Source organism: Perognathus longimembris, chromosome 3, assembly GCF_023159225.1.
Source record: "Perognathus longimembris pacificus isolate PPM17 chromosome 3, ASM2315922v1, whole genome shotgun sequence".
NCBI lineage: Eukaryota > Metazoa > Chordata > Mammalia > Rodentia > Heteromyidae > Perognathus > Perognathus longimembris.
The window spans coordinates 92598056-92619064 of record NC_063163.1 but is presented as its reverse complement, the minus strand read 5'-3'; the positions used below and the strand labels follow the sequence as shown (position 1 = coordinate 92619064).

General features: G+C 47.7%; 1 protein-coding gene and 1 long non-coding RNA gene across 4 annotated transcripts in view; one reads left to right on the top strand and one right to left on the bottom strand.

Annotated features, from left to right (window-relative positions):
* The window catches only part of Limk2 (LIM domain kinase 2), a 67725-nt gene that overhangs the window by 5570 nt on the left and 41146 nt on the right, over positions 1-21009 (bottom strand). For all 3 annotated transcript variants that reach the window (XM_048343323.1, XM_048343325.1, XM_048343324.1), the window contains 13 exons: positions 15246-15381; positions 14361-14470; positions 12831-13019; positions 12302-12407; positions 11918-12114; positions 9299-9485; positions 8277-8363; positions 6256-6387; positions 5979-6035; positions 3432-3497; positions 1542-1716; positions 812-867; positions 59-216 (listed from right to left, as the gene is read on the bottom strand). In XM_048343323.1, coding sequence (XP_048199280.1) covers positions 59-216; positions 812-867; positions 1542-1716; positions 3432-3497; positions 5979-6035; positions 6256-6387; positions 8277-8363; positions 9299-9485; positions 11918-12114; positions 12302-12407; positions 12831-13019; positions 14361-14470; positions 15246-15381 — 1656 coding nt within the window. The remainder of the gene's footprint in view (positions 1-58; positions 217-811; positions 868-1541; positions 1717-3431; positions 3498-5978; positions 6036-6255; positions 6388-8276; positions 8364-9298; positions 9486-11917; positions 12115-12301; positions 12408-12830; positions 13020-14360; positions 14471-15245; positions 15382-21009) is intronic.
* Positions 3943-19434, top strand: LOC125349303. The gene is made up of 3 exons (XR_007210502.1): positions 3943-5017; positions 12722-12729; positions 18337-19434. It is a non-coding gene; the product is annotated as an uncharacterized LOC125349303 (long non-coding RNA).

Here is a 21009-nt window from a genome sequence, read left to right as displayed (position 1 = left end):
AGGTGCTCAAGGCTACTGCCTTTGTGCCTGGAGCTTGAGACAGGGGTGAGAAACATACCGGCTCTCAGGCTCCAGTTTGCAGCAGATAGCGGCCAGGGGGAAGAAGGCAGGGGGGCAGTCTGTGGGGACAAACTTCTCCCAGAAAAGCTTCACGTTGAGGCCAAAGTCCAGTGTGCGGGGCAGGCAATCAGGATCTGCATACACCTGCCCAATAATCTGCAGGTGAGAAGACAGCTGGTCAGGAAGTCCTCCAGGTGCTAGAGACAGATGGCAGGGGAAAGGGATGCTGGTGTGTGGACACATGGAGGCACAGAAGAGTGGTAAAAACCTAGATCTTGTTCATCTAGACCTCTTATCTCTTGGCTCCTGAGCGCGGCTTAGGACTGGCTTCACTGTGGTGGGAGCAGTGTTCTGAGTTGGCATGCAGGCTGTCAGCTGCCTGTGTCCATCCTCTGCTAGAGTCAAGTCTTTGTGAAGGAGGGAGCTGGGTCTTGTTCATGTTTGAGACCTTGGTTTAATACTTTGTACATAGCTTAATACTTTGTACACAACTGTTATCTATGAAAAGGAAACAACTTTTATGAAAATTGTCCTTCATTATTCTAACTGTCCTTGGTTTCTCCTGCCTACCCCATTCACAGCTTTGTGGGAATCACCGATCTTGAATGTGTGTTTGGTGGAGTGTTTTGAGATATACCAGCACCTAGCCACTCATGTCAACTTTATGACAAGCTCTTTACCCCTAGAAGAAGCCCAGATGTGAGGGAGGGCAAAGCTGTGAGGCCTGTATGGCCTCTGTGGGGGAGCTCACCTCACAGAGAACAATCCCGAAAGAGAAGACATCCACAGTTTCATCGTAGCTCTTTCCTTGGGAAACAGAAGCAAGCAACTATTAAGTTGGCATCCTTTACCTGCTGTGCATGGGGCTTAGGGTTAAGCCAAACCACAGCCAAGAGTCATGGCTAAAACAAGTTCTGAGGGGATATCTGAGGGGAGAGGCACCACTTGGAAATCATCTTTCTCCAGCCCTGGATGGCCTTTGTTGAAGGGACCTTATAAACACATTGCTCAGGAAGTAACTGCATGGCATCACGGAAAAACAAACTGCACCCTGGTTCTTCCAGGCTTTGTCACCGGCAGCTGTGTAATTCTGGGGGAGCCACTGAACTGAAAAGGGTTGTTCCTAGGCCATTTTTGCCATCTCACTATCTTCTACCTTTCTACCTTACACTATCCAGAGATAGTGTGAGCAGCGTCCACCAGGGGGCACCATACTTCAGTTCCCAGCCAGGAGAAAGCAAAAGCTAAAGCTAGGGCAATGTATACTGACCTTTTAGCTATGCTTAGGACACAGAATCCAGTCAGGACTCATGCTGTGACCAGCATGGTACCCTGACCACTTCCCATTCTTGAGCTCAGGGAGGAACGAGTATATGAGGCCTGGGCTGGCAAGGATTAAAAACCACCATTAACTGGTCTCCCAGGGTTCCCTGTCAGAGGTGACAGCCCCCTAGGACGGTCCTCCAGGCTTCAGGACTCACCATTCAGCATCTCAGGGGCCATCCAGTAGGGGTTTCCCACCACTGTGTAACGCTTCTTGCGGTCATTCTTGCGCAAGGTGCGCTTCTTCGTGGTGGCTTTCTCCACGGGGGGCCTTTTCCTTTCTTCCACAATAAGCCGTGACAGCCCAAAGTCTGCCACCACTATAGTCTTGTCCTGGAAGGACAAGGGCTAGTTCAGGACCTGGTGGGGAGGTCCTTGAACCTGGCCTTGGGGTGGTCATAGGCCAGAAAAGTCATGGGCTGCTGGGGTGTTGGTGGCTCAAGCCTGTCATCCTTGCTACTCAGGAGGCTGAGATCTGAGGATTACAGTTCGAGGCAGCATGGACAGCAAAGTTTGTGAGACTCTTTTAAATTTCTTTTTTTCTGGTCCTGGGGCTTGAGCTCAGGGCCTGGTCATTCTTGAGTATCTCTGTGCTCAAGGCTAATGCTCTACCACTTGAGCCACAGTGCCACTTCTAGCCTTTTCTAAGTAGTTTATTGGAGATAAGTGTCTCATGGACTTTCTTGCCTGGGCTAGCTTTGAACTGCAATCCTCAGATCTCAGCCTCTTGAGTAGCTAGGATTACAGGAATGAGATACCAGTGCCCATCTTGAGAGACTCTAACCCCCAATTGGCTACAAAAAAAAAAAAAAAAAAAGCCAGAAATGGAACTGTGGCTCAAAGTGGTAACCTTGAACACAAAAGCTAAGGGACAGTGCCCAGGCCCTGAGTACAAGCCCCAGGACCAGCACCAAAGAAATAAACAAACAAAAAGTCACGAACAAGGGGACTACATGGTAAAGTACATAGTAAAGGAGAGTCAGAGCAGAAAGTGTCAGGAGGTACGTTCAAGCATTTGGGTTTTTGTCAGTCTGCTATATGCCCATAATTCAAAGTGGAGTTCACACTCTGGAGCTCTGGTGGAGGTAGGACTCTGCAAACTGGAGGGTGGAACTCAGAGGCGGGGCAAGGGATTGTGTGTGTGTGTGTAGGCCTTGTGACTTGAACTCAGGGCCTGGGCGCTGTCCCTGAGCTTTAGTGCTCAAGGCTAGCACTATACAACTTTGGGTTTTCTGGTGGTTCATTGGAGATGAGTCTCACAGACTTTCCTGCCCAGGCTGCCTCAGATCTCAGCCTCCTGAATAGCTAGGATTGGGTTTTGTTTTTATCCTGTGGTGCCTTACTCCTCAAAAAGATTTGAGGGAAGTGTCTGAACTAGGGTTAAGAAAAAAAGGCAAGGCAGAGGCAGTCAGCATGGGGAACCTGGGGGGGATAAGCTCCTTGGATAACTATAGGGCAGTCATGTGAAAAGGGATTAAGGCTGTTTGATGTGGGTCCAAAGGGTAGAGCCGGGGCTGACTGGTGGACACCCAGGAAGCCAGATTGCAAATCAACAGGAGAAAGAACACTGTAGCAATCAAAGCCAGAGGGTGGGAGTGGGAGGAATACTGGCTTCAAACTGGTCACTGTGAATTCACTGGGCCTGTGGCCTCAGGCTGAGTGCCTGTGCCAGAAAAATGGGGTCAGCAGAATGGTAGGACTCTCTATATATAGCTCAGGAATTTCTGGTCATCTCTCCTTTTTTCTCTCTCTCTCTTTTGCATAAATTAGGTTAAGTGCTCCATCACAGAGCGACATCCCTAGCCTTGCAGTCACTTCTAATCAAATGATTGCTTGGGCTGCTACTGAGAGGAGAGACAGGTAAGTGTGTACCTGAGTCTGGGACCATCTCGAAGACACATAGCTTTGGAAGCAACAGGAAAGGCAAGAGAAGCCCTTAGGCCATACTTTGGCCTAGAGCCAAGGGGACAGTCAGCTTCCTTTGTGACAAAGAAGCCAGGACAGCTGACCTCAAAGAGGCTGAGGCCAGGCTGCATGGTGAGACATACCAACTTGATGAGGCAGTTGTGTGAGTTCAGATCCCGGTGGATGATGCACATGGAGTGCAAATAGGCCTGGAACACAAATACAAGCCAAAGGGCCAGTCAATCAACTGGATCCTGACTCTGCAATTGGGGGCCATGAAACCTATTCTTCCTTTACCCAGGCCATGCCCGCCCACCTCAGAACCCAGCCTGGACAAAATTGGGCCAGGCTTCCTGTGGCGACATCAAAAGAAAGCTGCTGGCTCCAGCCTATCCTTTGGTTCAACAGTCACCAGCTCAGTGCTGACCTGAGTCCTCACAGCTCCTCCCTCCAGTCTTCAAGTCCACTACTGGGCTCTAGTACCACCTTTGCCCAGGCTTTCTTCTTCTTTTTTTTTTTTTGTTGGCCATGGGGCTTGGCTTGGGCGCTATCCCTGAGCTCTTCAGCTCAAGGCTACTGTTCTACCACTTGAGCCGCAGCGCCACTTCCAGTTTTCTGGTAGTTAATTGGAGATAAGAGTCTCACAGACTTTCCTGGCCAGGCTGGCTTTGAACCGTGATCCTCATATCTCAGCCTCCTGAGTAGCTAGAATTACAGGCGTGAGCCACCATGCCCGGCTACCAAGGCCTTCTGAAGTAAGTGCCCCCGGGTACCCAGCTCCCCTTCTCTGGCTTCAGGAACTTTGAGTCCTTCCTAGTTTAATTAGCTCCATGTTCCTACTGTTCACTCCACCCTCCTCCAGGTCTATCCTAGAACTGCACCCTCTCTGTATCCAAATGTTTCTGTTTAGAAAGAAACTTGTTTCTAAACAAGCTATTGTCACTGTCAAAGGCCACTTTCTTTTTCCTGTCCTTCCCTTGCCAATATGGGAGATGCTACTCACACACTCAGGTCAACATAGCCCCGGAGCTCTTCCTGTGTGCCATGACTCATAATCTGGTGGTCTGTGGATCTCTTCCTCAAGGCTGTCGACATCTCTCCTGCTCCTGAGACCCCTGTGGGTCTGCTTTTCCCACCCAGACGCTTCCTCATCACCAGCCATGCTCAAAGCCATCTTGCTACATAGATGCATTTCTGTCTCACAGCTCCAGAGGCCTCTTCTGTGGGGACCCTTAGGTGACCAGCAGCCGATCTCCCAATTTTCTGCCTCAAGCTCCAGCCAGTTTCATGCCCAGGAGAGCTGGAGGTTCAGCTAGTAGATCAGTCTCAGCACACATCAATCCTGATGTTCCCAAACCTGTTCCTGACTATCAATATCTGGTAAATGGAGGTACAAGGTGCCACCCCAACTCCTCTCCCCATTTCTGTGCCTTCACTGCCATCCACTCGCTCCATTCTGAGCCCACTTTATCTCCCAGTCTTGTCACCATTGCTGCTACCTTAATTTAGAAACTCAAAATATTTTGCTGGCTCTCTATCTAGTTGTCCCTGCCTGAGGATCTCCCAACTCTGTTCCAACCTACAGATCACCTCAGACTCACTTGGGAAAAAAGCTCTGATCACAAAATTTTCTTGCTTAAAAATCTTTTCTAGGCTCACACCTGTAATCCTAACTACTTAGGAGGCTGGGATCTGAGAATTGCAGCTCAAAGCCAGCGTGGGCAGGAAAGTCTATGAGATTCTTATCTTCAGTTAATCACAGAAAAAGCCAGAAGTAGACCTGTGGCTCAAGTGGTCAAGTGCTTAGCTTTGAGCACAAAAGCTCAGGGACAGCACCCTGCCAGGTCCAGAGTTCAAGCCCCAGAACTGGCAATAAATAAAATAAATTTAAAAAATATTTTTCTATGGAATTAGAACCTTTTGTACTACTTAATTATGTATGTATGCATATATATATATATGCATACACACACACACACACTTCCTACAAATTCAAGCTCTTTAGCCTGAAACACAGGGTTCAATCTACTGTTCCACATGAATTTTGTCTTCATGAGCCCTGTGAGAGGAGGAATGGCTAAAATCTCAGGTGTAGGAGCCAGACTGACAAAGCTCACGATCCTAATTCTGTCCTTTTCTAGTCTTGACTTCTTATCTGGAAACAAGTGTTGTCATGCGCAGTAAATATGATCATGCCTGTTACTCTCTCGGCTCAGTGTCTGGCATACAGAAAGCACTTAGTACTTGTCAACTCTTAGGATCTGCGCAACTGGATTCATTTGTTCTTGAGTCACACATCATTCCTTCCTCCCATGTCTTTGCTGCTGTCACCAGCTTAAACTTTGGGGCTATTTTATCAACAGGACCCCCTACCCCCAACCCCTAGGGCTTATCTAGAACTCATTTCCTCCTCTACTGATTTACTAGGCAGTGAGGTGTTTTGCTTGCTCTAAGGGCTTCTGTGATAGAAGTAGCCAGGCCCTTGTTCTATGGTTGGCCCCTTGTTTGCCCTTAGAGATCTGGAATCCTATGAGAACAAGGCTGTGGGCTGAGGACAGTTGGCCAGGGCAATGTCATTGGCCCAGAGAGAAACTCATTAAACAACTGCTGAATGATCCAACCCACACAGGTCATCCAGGATGGGTGCCTGGCTTCAAATCCATCTCTCTTTATTCTCACACTGTACTTACCATTCCGGAAGCGATGCCTTTGGCGAACCTGACCTTCTGTTGCCAGGGGAATGGGTCCTGCAGGGTGAGAGAATACCCATCAGAGGCTGTGGGGTCCTGTACCACTCACAGTCCAGTCCCTGTGGGTCAGTACAGTGTGCCAGTGAAGCGCCCCCCCCCCCCCCATCTGTGCCTGGTCCTGCCTAGCATGCATGGTCCATTAAAGGCAAAAATTAAGGACTGAGTGTCCCACTGACAACTAATGACGCTCCTGGTGACAGTGGGCCAGCGTGCTCACCACACTGCGCAGGAAGTCCTTCAAGGTCCCCCCTTCGATGTACTCTGTCAGCAGGTTCAGCTTCTTGTCCTTGTACAGGACACCAATGAACTTGAGCACGTTGGGATGGTCCAGGCTGCGCATCACTTTCACCTAAGAGTGGAGGAGGGTGGGGGGTAGATGGTTAGCTTCCCACCCAGTCCTCTCTCCCTTAAGGACTATGCATGCTTGGCAGTCCTCAGGGAGTTAGCTGCCTCTCTGCCTCCTGTAGGTGCAATGTGGTCACGTGTTAGGTTTGGGGAGAGGGAAGACCACCACCACATGGGTGGGAATGACATCACAGGCCTCTTCCTTGGGACCTTGCCTTTCTAGGACGTGCTTAGGGGAACTGGAGTGGGAGGGCCAGGAGTGAAAACAAAGGATTGGGGATGGGGTAAGAGGGTAGAGGGAGCTGGGCAGCAGCTGGTTCACAGGTGTTTCCAACTGCAGCTTCTCTATCAGATCCAAGTGGAAGGGGTGGGGGAGACTCTGTAGGTGCTCAAGGGGTGTCAGCTCTCAGGAGCCCCACTCAAGGTTCTGTTCAAGGGCATTCAGATGATTAGAACACAGAGCTGTACTAAACTGGTCCGTTTTCATGCCCATCACTCTCACAATCTGAGAGAGCTCCTTGTAATAGCACCACCCCTTGTAAGCTGGCTTGCGCTATCTTTAAGAAGTGTCTATTAGGCTGGGAATGTGGCTTAGTGGTAGAATGCTTGCCTAGCATGCATCAGGCCCTGGGTTCAATTCCTCAGTACCACATAACACAAACAAAAAAAAACCCAAGAAGTGTTTATTGAATAAATAATTATCCTGTAATTTAGAGGGAGTAGGGATGTTCTCCTAGCACTCATTTTTTTCTGTTTTTGTTTTTGTTTTTGCCAGTCCTGAGGCTTGAACTCAGGGCCTGAGCACTGTCCCTGGCTTCTTTTTGCTCAAGGCTAGCACTCTGCCACTTGAGCCACAGCGCCACTTCTGGCTTTTTCTATATATGTGGTGCCGAGGAATCAAACCCAGGTCTTCATGTATACGAGGCGAGCACTTTACTACTAGGCCATATTCCCAGCACCTAGCACTCATTTTTAAATTACATATTTTTAAAATCTTTAAATAGTTGTACAAAAGAGTTGCCATTCAACGAATGAGTTTAAAAGTATAGGGCTGGGGATATAGCCTAGTGGCAAGAGTGCCTGCCTCGGATACACGAGGCCCTAGGTTCGATTCCCCAGCACCACATATACAGAAAACGGCCAGAAGCGGCGCTGTGGCTCAAGTGGCAGAGTGCTAGCCTTGAGCGGGAAGAAGCCAGGGACAGTGCTCAGGCCCTGAGTCCAAGGCCCAGGACTGGCCAAAAAAAAAAAAAAAAAAAGTATAATGCTTTTTTTTTTTTTTTTTGCCAGTCCTGGGGCTTGACCTCAGGGCCGGCCTGGGCACTGTCCCTGAGCTTCTTTTGCTCAAGGCTAGTGCTCTACCACTTAAGTCACAGGGCTACTTTTGGCCTTTCTGTTTATGTGGTACTGAGGAATCGAACCCAGGACTTCATGCATGCTAGGCAAGCACTCTACCACTAAGCCTCATTCCCAAGTCCAGTATAATGCAGCTTGACTGATGTTATCCTTCCTCTCTCACTGTTTTACCCTCAGTCTTTAAGACAGTGATTCCAAGCCAAGTGCCCCCACCCTCACCCCATTGCAGTACTGGGGATGAACCCAGGTCCCACTGAAGCTATGCCCCAAGTCCCTACGTTTTCTCTTGAAATGATTCATTTGTAAGATTTTCTCTATTCTAAAGGTAACACCCAATTTCTCAACCCTCCAACTCCAGTATCTTCCTTCCTTCCCTCCCTCTCTCTCTCCCTCCCTTCCTATTTTTTTTGGACAGGGTCTTATTGTGTTCCCAGGCTGACCTAGAACTCCTGGGCTCATACAATCTGTCTGCTTCACCCTCCCCAAGTAGCTGGGATTATAGGAGGCACAGTGGCAACTCCACTTCCATTTTGTTACCTCAGTCAGAAAAGTCTTCTGTGTCTCCTCATCACATCGAATTAACTCCTTCATGACCATCACTTTGCCCGTGGCCTTGTGTGTCACCTACAGGAAAAGTGGCTATTAGTGATGCAAAGACAAGTAGTTCTAGAGAACTTGTGAAAAATCTATGAGCTGGGGATGAAGCTCAGTGGCAGAGCGCTTGTCTGGCATGCGCAAGACCCTGAGTTCAAACCCCAGCACCACAAAACCAACCAGTCAATCTATCAAGCAACTGGTCATCTCATTCCTTGTTAAGACATACTGGGCCAGAGGAGATGAGATCAGATCAGACGGACAGTTCTTGTGTAGAAGACACAGCATAGGAGAACAGGGGACTCAGAGGAAAGCACACTCTCTTCTCTCGAGAGCTGAGCATGCACAGAGAGGTGAGAATCAGACAGATAGGGAAGGAGGCAGGAGGGGACACTGCCAAGCCAAGCAGGGGCTCTGGTCATGTGGCACAGGAGTGAATACTTTGGGTGAACAGAAGTTTGGGGGCAGGAGGGTGAGTGCCATAGACATGCACCAGGGACCTGGGTGGATGGGGGGGGGGGGTGAGCTCTCCAGCCCTGCTGCCCCACAAAGCTTACATTCATGGCTTACCTGACCCCCCCTCCCAGCTCTCAGCAGAGGAGGAGGAGGAGGAGGAGGAGGAGGAGAGAAAGAGAAGAGAAGGTTAGTCCCTGAGACTTTTCACCAGGGTGGCAGGAGCCACTTGTGCTCTCTGTAGCATGCCCAGGTCTGTGGGCACCTGACACACACCCATGGCCTGGCAGCAGGAGGGCTTAGAGCACAGCTCATCCCAAGCTGTCTCCAGAGCCACAGATCCACTGCTGCCCTTAGGTGGTTGGATAGTAGAGTGGGCACCCCCTCCACCATCACGGGCAGAGGGGAAGGAAGCCTGGTGTCCTGTAGGGTATGGGGTATGTCCATCGGATGAAAACTCCAGAAAGGGGGAGAGAGGGGTTGGGGGGCACTGGCTGCTGCTGGTTTCTCACCTTGATGGCCTGCCCAAAGAAGCCCTTCCCCAGGACCTCCCCATGGATCAGGTCACATGGCCGGAAGATCTGCTGCGAGTAGCTGCTGGAACAGCGGAGGGACTCAGAGCGGCTGATGTCTCGGCTGAGAAGCAAGGGCTCTTTGGGGGAGCTGGGGCCAGGGGACTTGGAGATGCTGTTACTGCGCCTGAGGATAAGGAAAGATGAGGGTGGGGTGGGAGGGGGGGAAGAGACACAAGTAGTTCTGAGACTAGTCAGAACACCTGAAGGCAGGAACCTCAGGCATACCTGCTCATTCTACTGTCTGTAATTCAAATGCTATTATTGGGAGACAGGGCTCTTACATCAGACAGATGTGCTGTTTTAGGTCTGCGGACATCAGCAGTTTATTTGAGCACAGGAAGAATACATTTAAGATGGGAACTCTGGGAGCAAGGGGGTGTATGTGTGTGTGTGGGGGGGGGGGTGGAGATAGCTCAATTCCAAGGACACATGAGAGCCTAGGGTATGTCCCCAGCACTGTAGAGTAGGCTGGACATAAGAACTCAGTTCTTCCTCCCTAGAAGAATTAACTAGAGTGTACTAACTTGTAATGATCAGCCTAGAACAGCACTAGAGAGAGTAACCTATTATCTCCCCAACTGTTTGATTCAAGGTCCTAACTGGACAGCATGTTACTGTTCCAAAGAAATAAGTAAATGGGATTTTTAAATGACAGACATTTGGTTGTTTTTGTTTTTTGATTTTTTTGAAGCAGGGAGTCATTAGATAGGCTGTTCTCCTGCTTGCACCTCCCAACTGCTGGAATTACAGGCCTGTGCCATCACACCCAGCTCTTTTGTGTATTCTTGTACCTAGCCATATTTCCTAAATTTTAAGATAATAAACACCTTTAATCTTTTCCACCAATAAATCTGTTTCTATTTTCAAAAGCAGCCAGTAATAGTAATGGTTGATGACTGTTACTTTTTTTTTCTTTCTTGTTTTTGTCAGTAGTGGGGCTTGAACTCAGGGCCTAAGCACTGTCCTGAGTTTTTGTGCTCAAGGCTGTGCTCTCGTACCGAGCCAGAGCTCCACTTCTGGTTTTCTTATGGTTAATAGGAGATAAAGAGTCTCATGGACTGTCCTGCTCTGGCTGGCTTCAAACGTCAATCCTCAGATCTCAGCCTCCTGAGTAGCTGGGATTACAGGTGTGAGCCACCAGCACCTGGCTGATGATTGTTACTTTGAAAGAGGACCTGAAGGCTGAAGATCACAGAACTGCAGGTGAGCTGTAACCCTGAAAACTCCTCTGTCATTAGCTCCAGTTTTGCGGGACCATTCACAAAGCACTGCAGCTGCATGGCTTCTGACTTGACTTGCACCACAGGCTTGGCTGCTCTTGTTCTTTTGCTTTACAAACTTCCTCGGATGGTACCCATCAGAGCCGGGAAAATGAGTTGCCCTCTCTCTCCTACATGATGGCCTTTCAGGTATCTGTGCAGCTCTCCAGAAATCCCTATCTCGGCCATGCATGTCAAGCCCTTTTCTGTCCTCTGCTGAGAGGCAGTCAAGAGTGGTGGGAATGAGCTACAGGGAGGGCCCTATTTCTAACAGATGCCTCCCAAGAAGGACTGGGCTGATTCAGCCTATTTTACCTAGGAGTGGATAAAGAACCAGATTCTTCATCAGCCTATCTCACTTTTTTTTTTTTTCTAGTCCCAGGGCTTGAACTCAGGGCCTGGGCACTATTCTTGAGTCTCTGTGCTCATGGCTAGTGCTCTACCACTTGAGCCACAGTACCACTTTCAATTTTTGAGTGGTTAGTTGGAGATAAGAGTGTCATAGGGACTTTTCTACCTGGGCTGGCTTTGAACTGCCATTCTCAGATGTCAGCCTCCTGAATAGCTAGGATTCCAGGCATAAGCCACAAGTGCCTGGTTCCTAGCTCACATTTACTGAGTATTCCCTACCATGTGCTGGCATTGTACAACTATGTCCTTTTCCACATTTAATTCTTGCATAATTGGTGAGACAGACACTTTTCTCTCGCAACCTCACTTCACAAACACAGATACAGAGGCTCAGAGAGATGTAGTGATTTGGGAAGAGGGAGGGCTCAGTTTGAAGCTCTGGAATGGGTAGCTTTGCCTGACAGTCAGTGCTCTTGACTCCTATTCTGTAAGTCTCTCTACCTAGGGCTTGCACACAAGGTGACTGCTCTCCTCATTTACTTGGCAGGCTCTGAGGTATAAGATTACTGATGCAAATCTGAGAACAAATTGGTTTCATCTTTTTCTTCATCATTTTCAATGTCCTTATGGATATTTAACCCACTCTACCTGTGCCCTTACTTCCAGCTCTGAGTCTTCTTCTTCCTCCATGTTGCGTTTACGGTGCAGTATCACTGATTCCTGTCTAGCTCAGGATCTAGTGGATAGAGCCTGACCTTCTGTTTTCCAAGGAAACCTGGCAGACTGCTAAGTCTGCACAGACCCTGGCTCTGAACTGTGAGTCCCACAGGGGAGCTGGGTCAGCACAATCCTCATAGCCTGCCCCTTGCCCCCTTCCTAACACTGTTGGCCTCAAATAAGCCATCACATCGTGGACATGGGACAGAACTGGGTTGGAAGGTGGCACCTCAGGGAGCGTCTCCTCAGTGTCCCCTCCAGATTCTCCTTGGTGTCCAGAGTGCTGAGGGTATGCGATTGCCTGGCATTCTGCATGTGGGGAGAAAGTCGGGCATCTAGTCGCAGCTGGTCCAGGCGCTGGGGGACGGGGTCATGTTCAATTAACAGCTGAAGTGTCTGGCTGGTCTGGCTAATCGCATCTTCCACCTGTGGCCAAAAGCAGCATAAGGTTTGTTCCCATTGGCTTCCCCAAATCTGGCCACCCACAGCCTGGCATCCTGGCATCTTCTCCCATCTGCCAGGTCATCCCTGGGAACCTGTAGGTTGATACAGGAGGTCACACTAGTGATCATAGGCTATATCAAGATAAAAAGACAGGTGACACACACTGTACCTCCTCTATTCGTAGTGTGCGAACAGGGGTCCCGTTGATCTCCAGGATGCGGTCCCCAGGGTGAATGGCATTACGGTTGTTTGGACTAATGTGCATTCTATTTACCCTAAGAGAGACAAAGATTGAGGCAGGGTGAAGGCATGTAATAACTCACCTGAGCAGTTCCACTGTGCCAGGACTAGCCCACAAGGCCCAGGCCATTCACACAAAGAACTACATTCTTCTCACGATGCTTCATCTCAATGAAGGGCATTGCCACTCAGTTGGAAGGACAGATGAGAAACTCATACACATTGCCCAAGCAAGATCGTTTCAAGGAGCAAATCTGATCTGAAGCCCAATACCTGACAGGGGAGAGAGTCTGGCTTTGAGCATTGGATAGAAAGCAGCTAATAAGGCACAGAGAACCCAAGTGCCAAGGTCTAGGTGTGAGTTCAGAGAAAGGTAGGTGATGGGGATGAAGAGATCACTGTGTCCTGGAATTTAGAGCCCTTTGAGGCCCACCAGCCCTTTGCTGCAAAATACTTACTCTTTCACTTGCACAGTGGTGGCATAGTTGGAGCAGACGCTGTCCACAGACACGGAGAAGCCCCGTCTGCCCTCGGTGGTGGCTGGCATGGAGATGAGTGTGACGGAGTAGGGAAGCTGGTCCTGAACAGACTCGGTGGAGAGCCTCTCAAACATAGGTGCTAGTACCACCTCATTGTGGCACTTCCCACTAGGGAGAGGGCACAAAGCAAGCTGAGATCCTGGAGGCCTACCTGGAAGCCACCCAGTAACCACTACTGAACCTCCTTGCTTTTTTTTTTTGCCAGTCCTGGGGCTTGAACTCAGGGCTTGGGCTCTGTCCCTGAGCCTCTCTGTGCTCATGGCTAGAGTTCTACTACTTGAGCCATAGCCCCACTCCATTTTTTTTCTGTTGATGTGGTACTGAGGAATTGAACCCAGGGCTTCATGCATGCTAGGCAAGCACTCTGCCACTTAAGCCATTCTCAGTCCCAACCCTTGGCTTTAAATAACATAACCTTCGGGGCTGGGGATATGGCCTAGTGGCAAGAGAGTTTGCCTCATATACATGAGGCCCTGGGTTCGATTCCCCAGCACCACATATACAGAAAACGGCCAGAAGTGGCGCTGTGGCTCAAGTGGCAGAGTGCTAGCCTTGAGCAAAAGGAAGCGAGGGACAGTGCTCAGGCCCTGAGTCCAAGGCCCAGGACTGGCAAAAAAAAAAAAAAAAAAAAAAAATAACATAACCTTCACCCCCTGTCTCACCACCACCCTCTCTGCTATAATTTTTTTTTGTTGTCAATCATGGGGTTTCAACTCAGGGCCCTGTCTCTGAGTTTTTGTACTCCAGGCTAGTGCTCTATTACTTGGAGCCACAGTTCCACTTTTGATTTCCTGGTGGTTAATTGGAGATAGAGTCTCATAGTTTCCTGCCTGGGATGGCTTGGAACCTCAATCTTCAGATCTCAGCCTCTTGAGTATCTAGGATTACAGGTGTGAGCCACCAGCACCTGGCTTATGCTATGACTCTTGATGGCAACTCAGAATGAGGAGCCTGGGATGAGGGCGCTGAGCCAGATCTGTAGCAAGTAGTGTATTTGGAAGAATCTGAATCTGGGGAAGAAGGGGGTGGGTAGGGTGGCCTGAGTTTTCTTGCTGTGCCTTTGACTAATGGTAAGAAACTTGCCCCAGCCTTTGTCCTCTCCCAGCAGACCCAGATGGCTTCTTTTGTTAACCAAGGCAAGTTGGATGGGGAGAGCTGGGTGAGCTCGCCATGCCTTTCCTTTAATGCGGGCTCCTTCTTAGAGTATCTTCTCTGCTATTCTGTCCCTCTAGGGGAGACTGCAGGGCAGAGTGAGGTTATTCTCATAGCAGGTAAGGATGGAGAACAGAGAGAAGTTATTGGTTCTGTTTACAGGTCATTAAAGGTCACAGAGCTGTGAAAAACTGCACTGCTGGGATAGATTCTACCCCAATATCTTTCCACCCAACTCACACTGCCACCTGTCCTTCTGCCCACTTGTGTTGGGGAAGACAGAGGGCAATGGCTTACCAGTAGAGTGTGGCATGCTGTACCAGGGCATACGCATCCCCATCCTCGATGATCACCTTGCAGCTCATACAGGCAAAGCACTCTGGGTGGTACTTAAACTCCCCAGCCACCTGAAGCAGATAGGGAGAAGTCGTACAGAGGGAGGAAGCGAGTTATCACTGTGGCTAACAGTGGAGGTAGAGGTGTGTGAGTGACCTAATCAGAGACTCCAGTTAAAACCCAGTTTCTCACTTTCTGACCTAGAACTTCCAAAGTAATGTCCTGTACTTTCAGACAAGGCAGAAAATTGGTTTTGGTTACAGTCACAGTTCCCAGAAATAATCAAGAGCTGGCCTAAAGGCCCTTGTTCAAAGCAAGTAGGGGAGGCAGAACCTCTCTGCCAATCCATTCCAGGTTCCCTGAGTACAACATGTGACAGTGTCTTTTAGCCCCCTGCATTCTGTCCTCTTCCTGCCTCTCTTCCCCCACTTCCAAACTGGACTGTTAAATCTTTTTTTTTTTTTTTTTTGGTGCTGGTAGTGGGGCTTGAACATAGGGCCTTTGCTTTTTTTGTTCAAGGCTGGTATTCCACTACTTGAGTCACAGCTCCACTTCTAGCTTTTTGATGGTTATTTGGAAATAAGAGTCTCAGACTTTGTTGCCTCGGCTGGCTTCGAGTCACAGTCCAGATCTCAGCCTCCTGAGTAGCTAGGATTACAAGCATGAACCACTGGTACCTGGATATCAAATCTCTTATTGGACCTGACACTAAGTGTTCAATGGACACTGATAAATGAATGAATAAATGAACAAACGAATGAATGAGAAAGAATGGCTGTAGGAAAACTGGGAGCACTGTCAATAGACTGGGGAGAATGAGGGGGAGAAATAGAGGATCTTGCTCACCATGGCCGGCCCTGTCATGAGCAGGGAACACCCGTGGCAGAACTCCCCAAACTTCCCCCAGTAGTCCTTGTGGCAGTACAGCTTCCCATCTTTCTCGTAGTACCAGTTGGTGAGGGAATCCTGGCATTCTGAACACCTGGGAGACAAGACAAGAAAACAAATGCTTGTGGATCTGGGGATCCAGGCTATTCTGGCCCTGGGTCTGACAACAAAATGGACAGTCCTCTCTCCCACACAAAGCCAGATGGAGGAAGTTACAGAGTAGTGCCATCTCCCCAGGGCTAGAGTGGGTTGGAGTATTCAAGGCTCCAGAGGCCAGCTTCGTGCTGCCTGCCTCCTGCCTCTGGGAGCAGACACTGGGTCTTGGAGTCTTCTGAGAACTGAGGAGGAGCAGCCAAGAAGATTCCTCCAGCAAAGTGGATTACCCCCGCACCCGTCCTGTACTGCGGCTTGAACTCTGGGACTTGGCACTGTCCCTGAGCTTCTTTTGCTCAAGATGAGCAGTCAACACTTGAGCCACAGCACCAATTTCAGCTTTTCTGAGTAGTTAACTGCAGATAAGAGCCTCATGGACTTTCCTGCCCAGGCTGGCTTTGAACTACGATCCAGATCTCAGCCTCATGAGTAGCTAGGATCACAGGCGTGAACCATGGGCGCCCAGCCAGAAAAGTGAACATTTAAAGAAATGTGTATATCATCAGATGAGGTATGTGTGTATGTGTCTAGCTAGGATAAACTCTGAATTAGACAGGTATTGAGTCGAATAAGCACAATCACTTCTACCCTCTAAAATCTATTCATCACCAACATTATTATTGATGGAGTGCTCTAGCCAAAAATAAATATAAAAAAAGTTAAGCATGAAAAAGTTCAGGCAAATCTAGAATGTAAGTCACTCTAAGATAACTGGCCTTGACTCTTCCATAAAGTTAGCATGGAGGGGAGGAAAATTTTTTTTAAATTTTATTTTAAAGATTCTTATTCATAATTGATAGACCTAGAACAAATCATGTTAAGTGAGGTAAACCAAGCTCAGAAAGGTAAATGGTGCCATGTTTTCTCTCATATGTGAAAGCTAGATCTAAAATAAAGGGGACATGACAGATATACTTAGGGGAGGAACATAAAGGCACCATGCCTATGTGCCTCTAATCATACAAAATAATATTTATTGAAATGAACTCCAGGAAATGGAAACAAGAGTGTTTTTTTTTTCTTTGTTGTTGTTTTCAGTTTATTTTCTTTTTGTCTTGTTTGTTCGTTTATCTGTCTTTGGGAGGGCACAGAAATGGAAGGACAAAGGGGGATGAAATGCAGCAGTGGTACTTGTTGGACGTTATGGTGAAAATGAACTCTAACTTGTAGGTGGGGATGGGAGGGGAAAACAGAGAATATGAGGGAAGGGGCAACGCTGTCCAGAAAGAAATGTATTCGTTACCTGACTTACGTAACTGTAACTCCTCTGTAATCACCTCTATAGCAACAATTTAAAAAAAATTATAAAGATTCTCATTCATATTCTCTCCCATCCCATCCCATCCCATCCCACCCCACCACACCCCATCCCATCCCATCCCACCTCATCTCATCTTGTTATCTTACTGTGTTGTTCAAATTGGTCTGAAACTCCTGGGCTCTAGTGATCTGTCTGCCACAGCCTTCAAGTAGCTGGGACTACAGCTGGGCTCCACCATGCTCAGCTTTTACACAGAGATTTAAAGCTCAGAGACACAGTATTGAATGTAACACCTCAAGTTTGGATTCAGTTTTGAATTTTTTAAAAAAGGGGGGAATAGCTATAAGTGACATTTTGGGGGACAACTGAGGAAATTTTAATTTGGACCAGATTATATTGTGAAATTGCTGTTATTTTCTTCCATGTGATAATGATACTTGTCATCCGGTTGGAAAGTTCCTGTTCTTGGTTGGGTCAAGTGTGTTTTTAGGCCATGTCCGCATTCCCAGCACACATAGCTAAGCTCCCTGGCTAATATCATCTCCTTCTAGTTGGACTCCCTATTGTTGTTGTTGTTGTTGTTTTTAATATGGCATTTCACTATGTTGCCAAGGCTAGTCCTGGCTCAAACGATCCTTTTGTCTCAACCTGCCAAGTGGCTGGGACTACAGGCCCCTGCCACTGCACTGGCTATTCTCCTTATTCTTATTGATGTCAAGGCCTTGAACCAACCACCCTGGCCATATCCTTGCTTCTCAGAGGAAGCATAGGGCTGTCTTCTGGTAGGAATTCTAGCCTTGACATTTAATTGATAAATCTACCTTAGGCAAGGTACTTCATTTCTCTGGCTGTTCCCTCATCTGTAAAATGGACTACTGTGAAAATTAATGAAATATTTATTAAATATATAGAGTTTATTTATAAAAAGTCAGCACAGTAGGAACCCAATAAATGTTATTAACTGGGTAATTTGGGATAATTTCTTATAGCTTTATTGATAAAATATAACTAACAACTACAAGCCAGTGCTGGTGGTTCATGTCTGTAATCCTAGCTACTCAGGAGGCTGAGATCTGAGAATCACAGTTCAAAACCAGCCCAGACAGAAAAGACATTGAAACTCTTGTCTCCAATTAAGTAACAAAAAGCTAGTAGCAGAAGTGTGGCTTAAGTGGTAAAGCACCAGCCGTGAACAGAAAAAGCCAAGTAAGAGTGTAAGGCCCCGAGTTCCAGCCTAGTACTGGCACCAAACAAGCAAACAAACAAACAAAAAACTACAAAGAGCCAATGTGAGGACTAAATCAATTAGTGTAGGAGAAAGTATTTTGCAAGGTAAGTACATTATTGTAACTTGCTAAGCAATAAAGATTTAGCTATATAAGCTACCCTACCTCACCTTCTAGAAAAGATGGTCTAAAACAAGACTTTAACAGTGCAAGGCAAGAGAGCTGCAGGAGGCAGAAACAGAGATGAGCTGAAGCCGCTGTGGGAAGCTGCTGAGCTAAGAAGGGCTAGAGAAGCAGGATGCTGAAAACCCTTTATGTTCCTGGAGTGCCCAAATTTCTCCAGATACCACTGGCTATTCCTATTCTGTGGTTTTTCCTACTTGTCCTATGGATGCCAAACTTCAGGTAGTGTGTGTGTGTGTGTGTGTGTGTGTGTGTGTGTGTGTGTGTGAGTGTGTATCAAACTCATACTAGGCGAGTGATCTTCCACAGAGCGACAGTCCCAGCTCAACTTCAGAGTCTTGAGAACTGGGTATGCTGTGGAGTATATGGATAGGAAGTGTCTAGAAGGGGGCAGAGAACACAGGAAGTTCTGGGCATATGGCTCAAATTCAAAGTAAGCTACACATGGGATAAGCTCTGAATCAGGAGAGAGAGACATGGGTTCAAGGTTGCTGCATGGCCTTGGACAGGCCCCTTTCCCTGTGTGCAGTTTTCCCCACTAGTAAAATAAAGGGACAGGTTCTCTTAACTGTGTATATATTTGTTTTTCATTAGATGACTCCCCGGTCCCCTAATCTAAGTAAACTTGGGCCAACTCCTTCGCTTCTCATTTGTAAGACAGAACACTGTCACCTCTCAGGGCAGCAGCAAGGATTAAGTGTGGTTTTGAATGAATTGTCTAGCAGAAGGCCAGCCAAGAAGCAAGGACTTCCTGTCTCTCACCCTCTGAGTTTCACATTTCTTGGTAACCACCTTTCTCCTTCACCAGATTATGGGTTTTCTGAAGTGTGGACAATGTTTTATTTACTTTTGATGTGCTTTCATGTCTAAGTCAAGGGTTCAGCAGGACAAGCACTTAGCAAATGTTCCTGAAAATGGCCCGGGAGTGGCAAGAACTAGTAGCATGTCACCAGGCCCTGTCTTTCTCCTTTCTTTCTGCTGCAGAGAAAAGCTGGTGCAGACATAGTTGTACCCAACTATAGACCTGGGCTCTGTTACGCTCTCACAATGGTATGTGCGCCACCGCAGGGCATGGGAGCACCAGAACACACCCTCCTTTCTATTGCCAATATCCTGCTTTTGTTCACTGCAAGTAGCCCTGGCCAGATCCAGGAGAGGGAGCAGGCAGAAAAACGAGTACAGACAAGTAGGAGATAGCTACACACCAGCCTGCTGGGAAGAACACCTGGCTGAAGAGCGACATTACCAAGGCACACATCTGGGTCAAGGAATACCTTTGAAGGGCTCAAGGCCAAAGTCAATGCCACAGGTATCTGTGAAGAATGGAGAAGTGTGTGTGTGTGTGTGTGTGTGTGTGTGTGTGTGTGTCCTGGAGCTTGAACTCAGGGCCTGGGCACTGTCCCTGAGCTTGTTTACTCAAGACTAACACTCTACCACTTGAGCCACAGCTCCTCTTCTGGCTTTTTAGTGGTTAGTCTCATGGATTTTCTTGCCTGGGTTGGCTCCGAACCATGATCCTCAGATTTCAGCCTCCTGAGAAGCAAGGATTACAGGAGTGAGCCACTGGCACCTGGCTAAGAACAGAGATATGAATGGTTAATGGGAAGATTGGATCTGGGTCCATAAACCCTGTTTGCCCTAGAACATTATTAGGTTCTTAGGATACTGGAGATCTAGCTCAGTACTAACATCTGCTGTAGCTTGACCATATTTCCGCCGCTATATAAAGTATCTTCCTTATATTACCTATAATCCTCACGTGAACCATGCAAGGTGCAAGGATCCTTATTTTACAGATTAAAAGACTGAAAAACAAAGTCAAAGTCAAGTCATTTTGTAAAGCTGCCTGACATAGAAGTGATGATGCGGGAAGCTGAACCTCTGTGAATCTGGCTAGGAAGCAATGCCCAACAACACCCGGGTGTTCAGGGCTTCAGGATTTCCTAACCTGTGATAATCAGGAGGTTGGAGTCCTGATAGCTCAATTCTTTTGAGTGTCATTGTTTTGTGATGCTTCCCCCTTTAGCTCAAGTAGGGAAAGTTAATTGATTCTCCCCCTCCATCCATCCCAGTATTTTGTTCCCAGAACACTCTATCCTTAAAAGAAAAGAATCCAGCCAGGCACTGATGGCTCCCACCTATAATCCTAGCTACTCAATAGGCTGATATCCGAGGATCAAAGTTCAAAGCCAGCCCAGGCAGGAAAGTCTGTCAGACTTTCATCTCCAATTAACTGCCAAAAAAAAAAAAAAAAAGCTAGAAGCGGAGTTGTGGCTGAAGTGATAAAGTACTAGTCTTGAGCAAAAAAAGATAAGGGCCTGCGTTCAAGCCCTAATACTGGCACAAACAAAAAGTACCTTAAATTCAAACCATATTCTGAAAAATATAAGGTACTACTCAAAAACATCTATGTAGTCTGGGAGGATGGCTCAAGCACTAGAGTGCCTGCCCAGAAAGCCCAAGACCCTTGAACTTCACACTACAGTAACAAGTTCCACTCAGAGCCCACCATGTATCCTTCCCAAAGCCAAAGCACTTCCCCCACCTTTCAATTCATTAGTTTCAAGTGAAAGTAAAAACAAACAAACAAACAAACAAAAAAAAACTCCCCTAGCCACAGGCTCTGGGGCATCCCCAGATAAGGGGGTTAGATCTGGGCTGAAACCCAAGACTAAGGCTTTGGTTATCCTGGTCCCCCAAGGAGCAAGCGTGCACAGAGCTGAAATCTCCAGTCAGAAGATCCCTGCCATATGCACTAAAGACCATTTCCAGAACTTCTCTTCTAAAACACTACAGCAAGCTTGGGCAGATACTTCAGTGGGGCCAGCTGAGCTCCAAACTGAGACCTGGGTCAGCAAAGAACACAGCTTTGTTTTCACAAAGAACTCATTTATCGTCT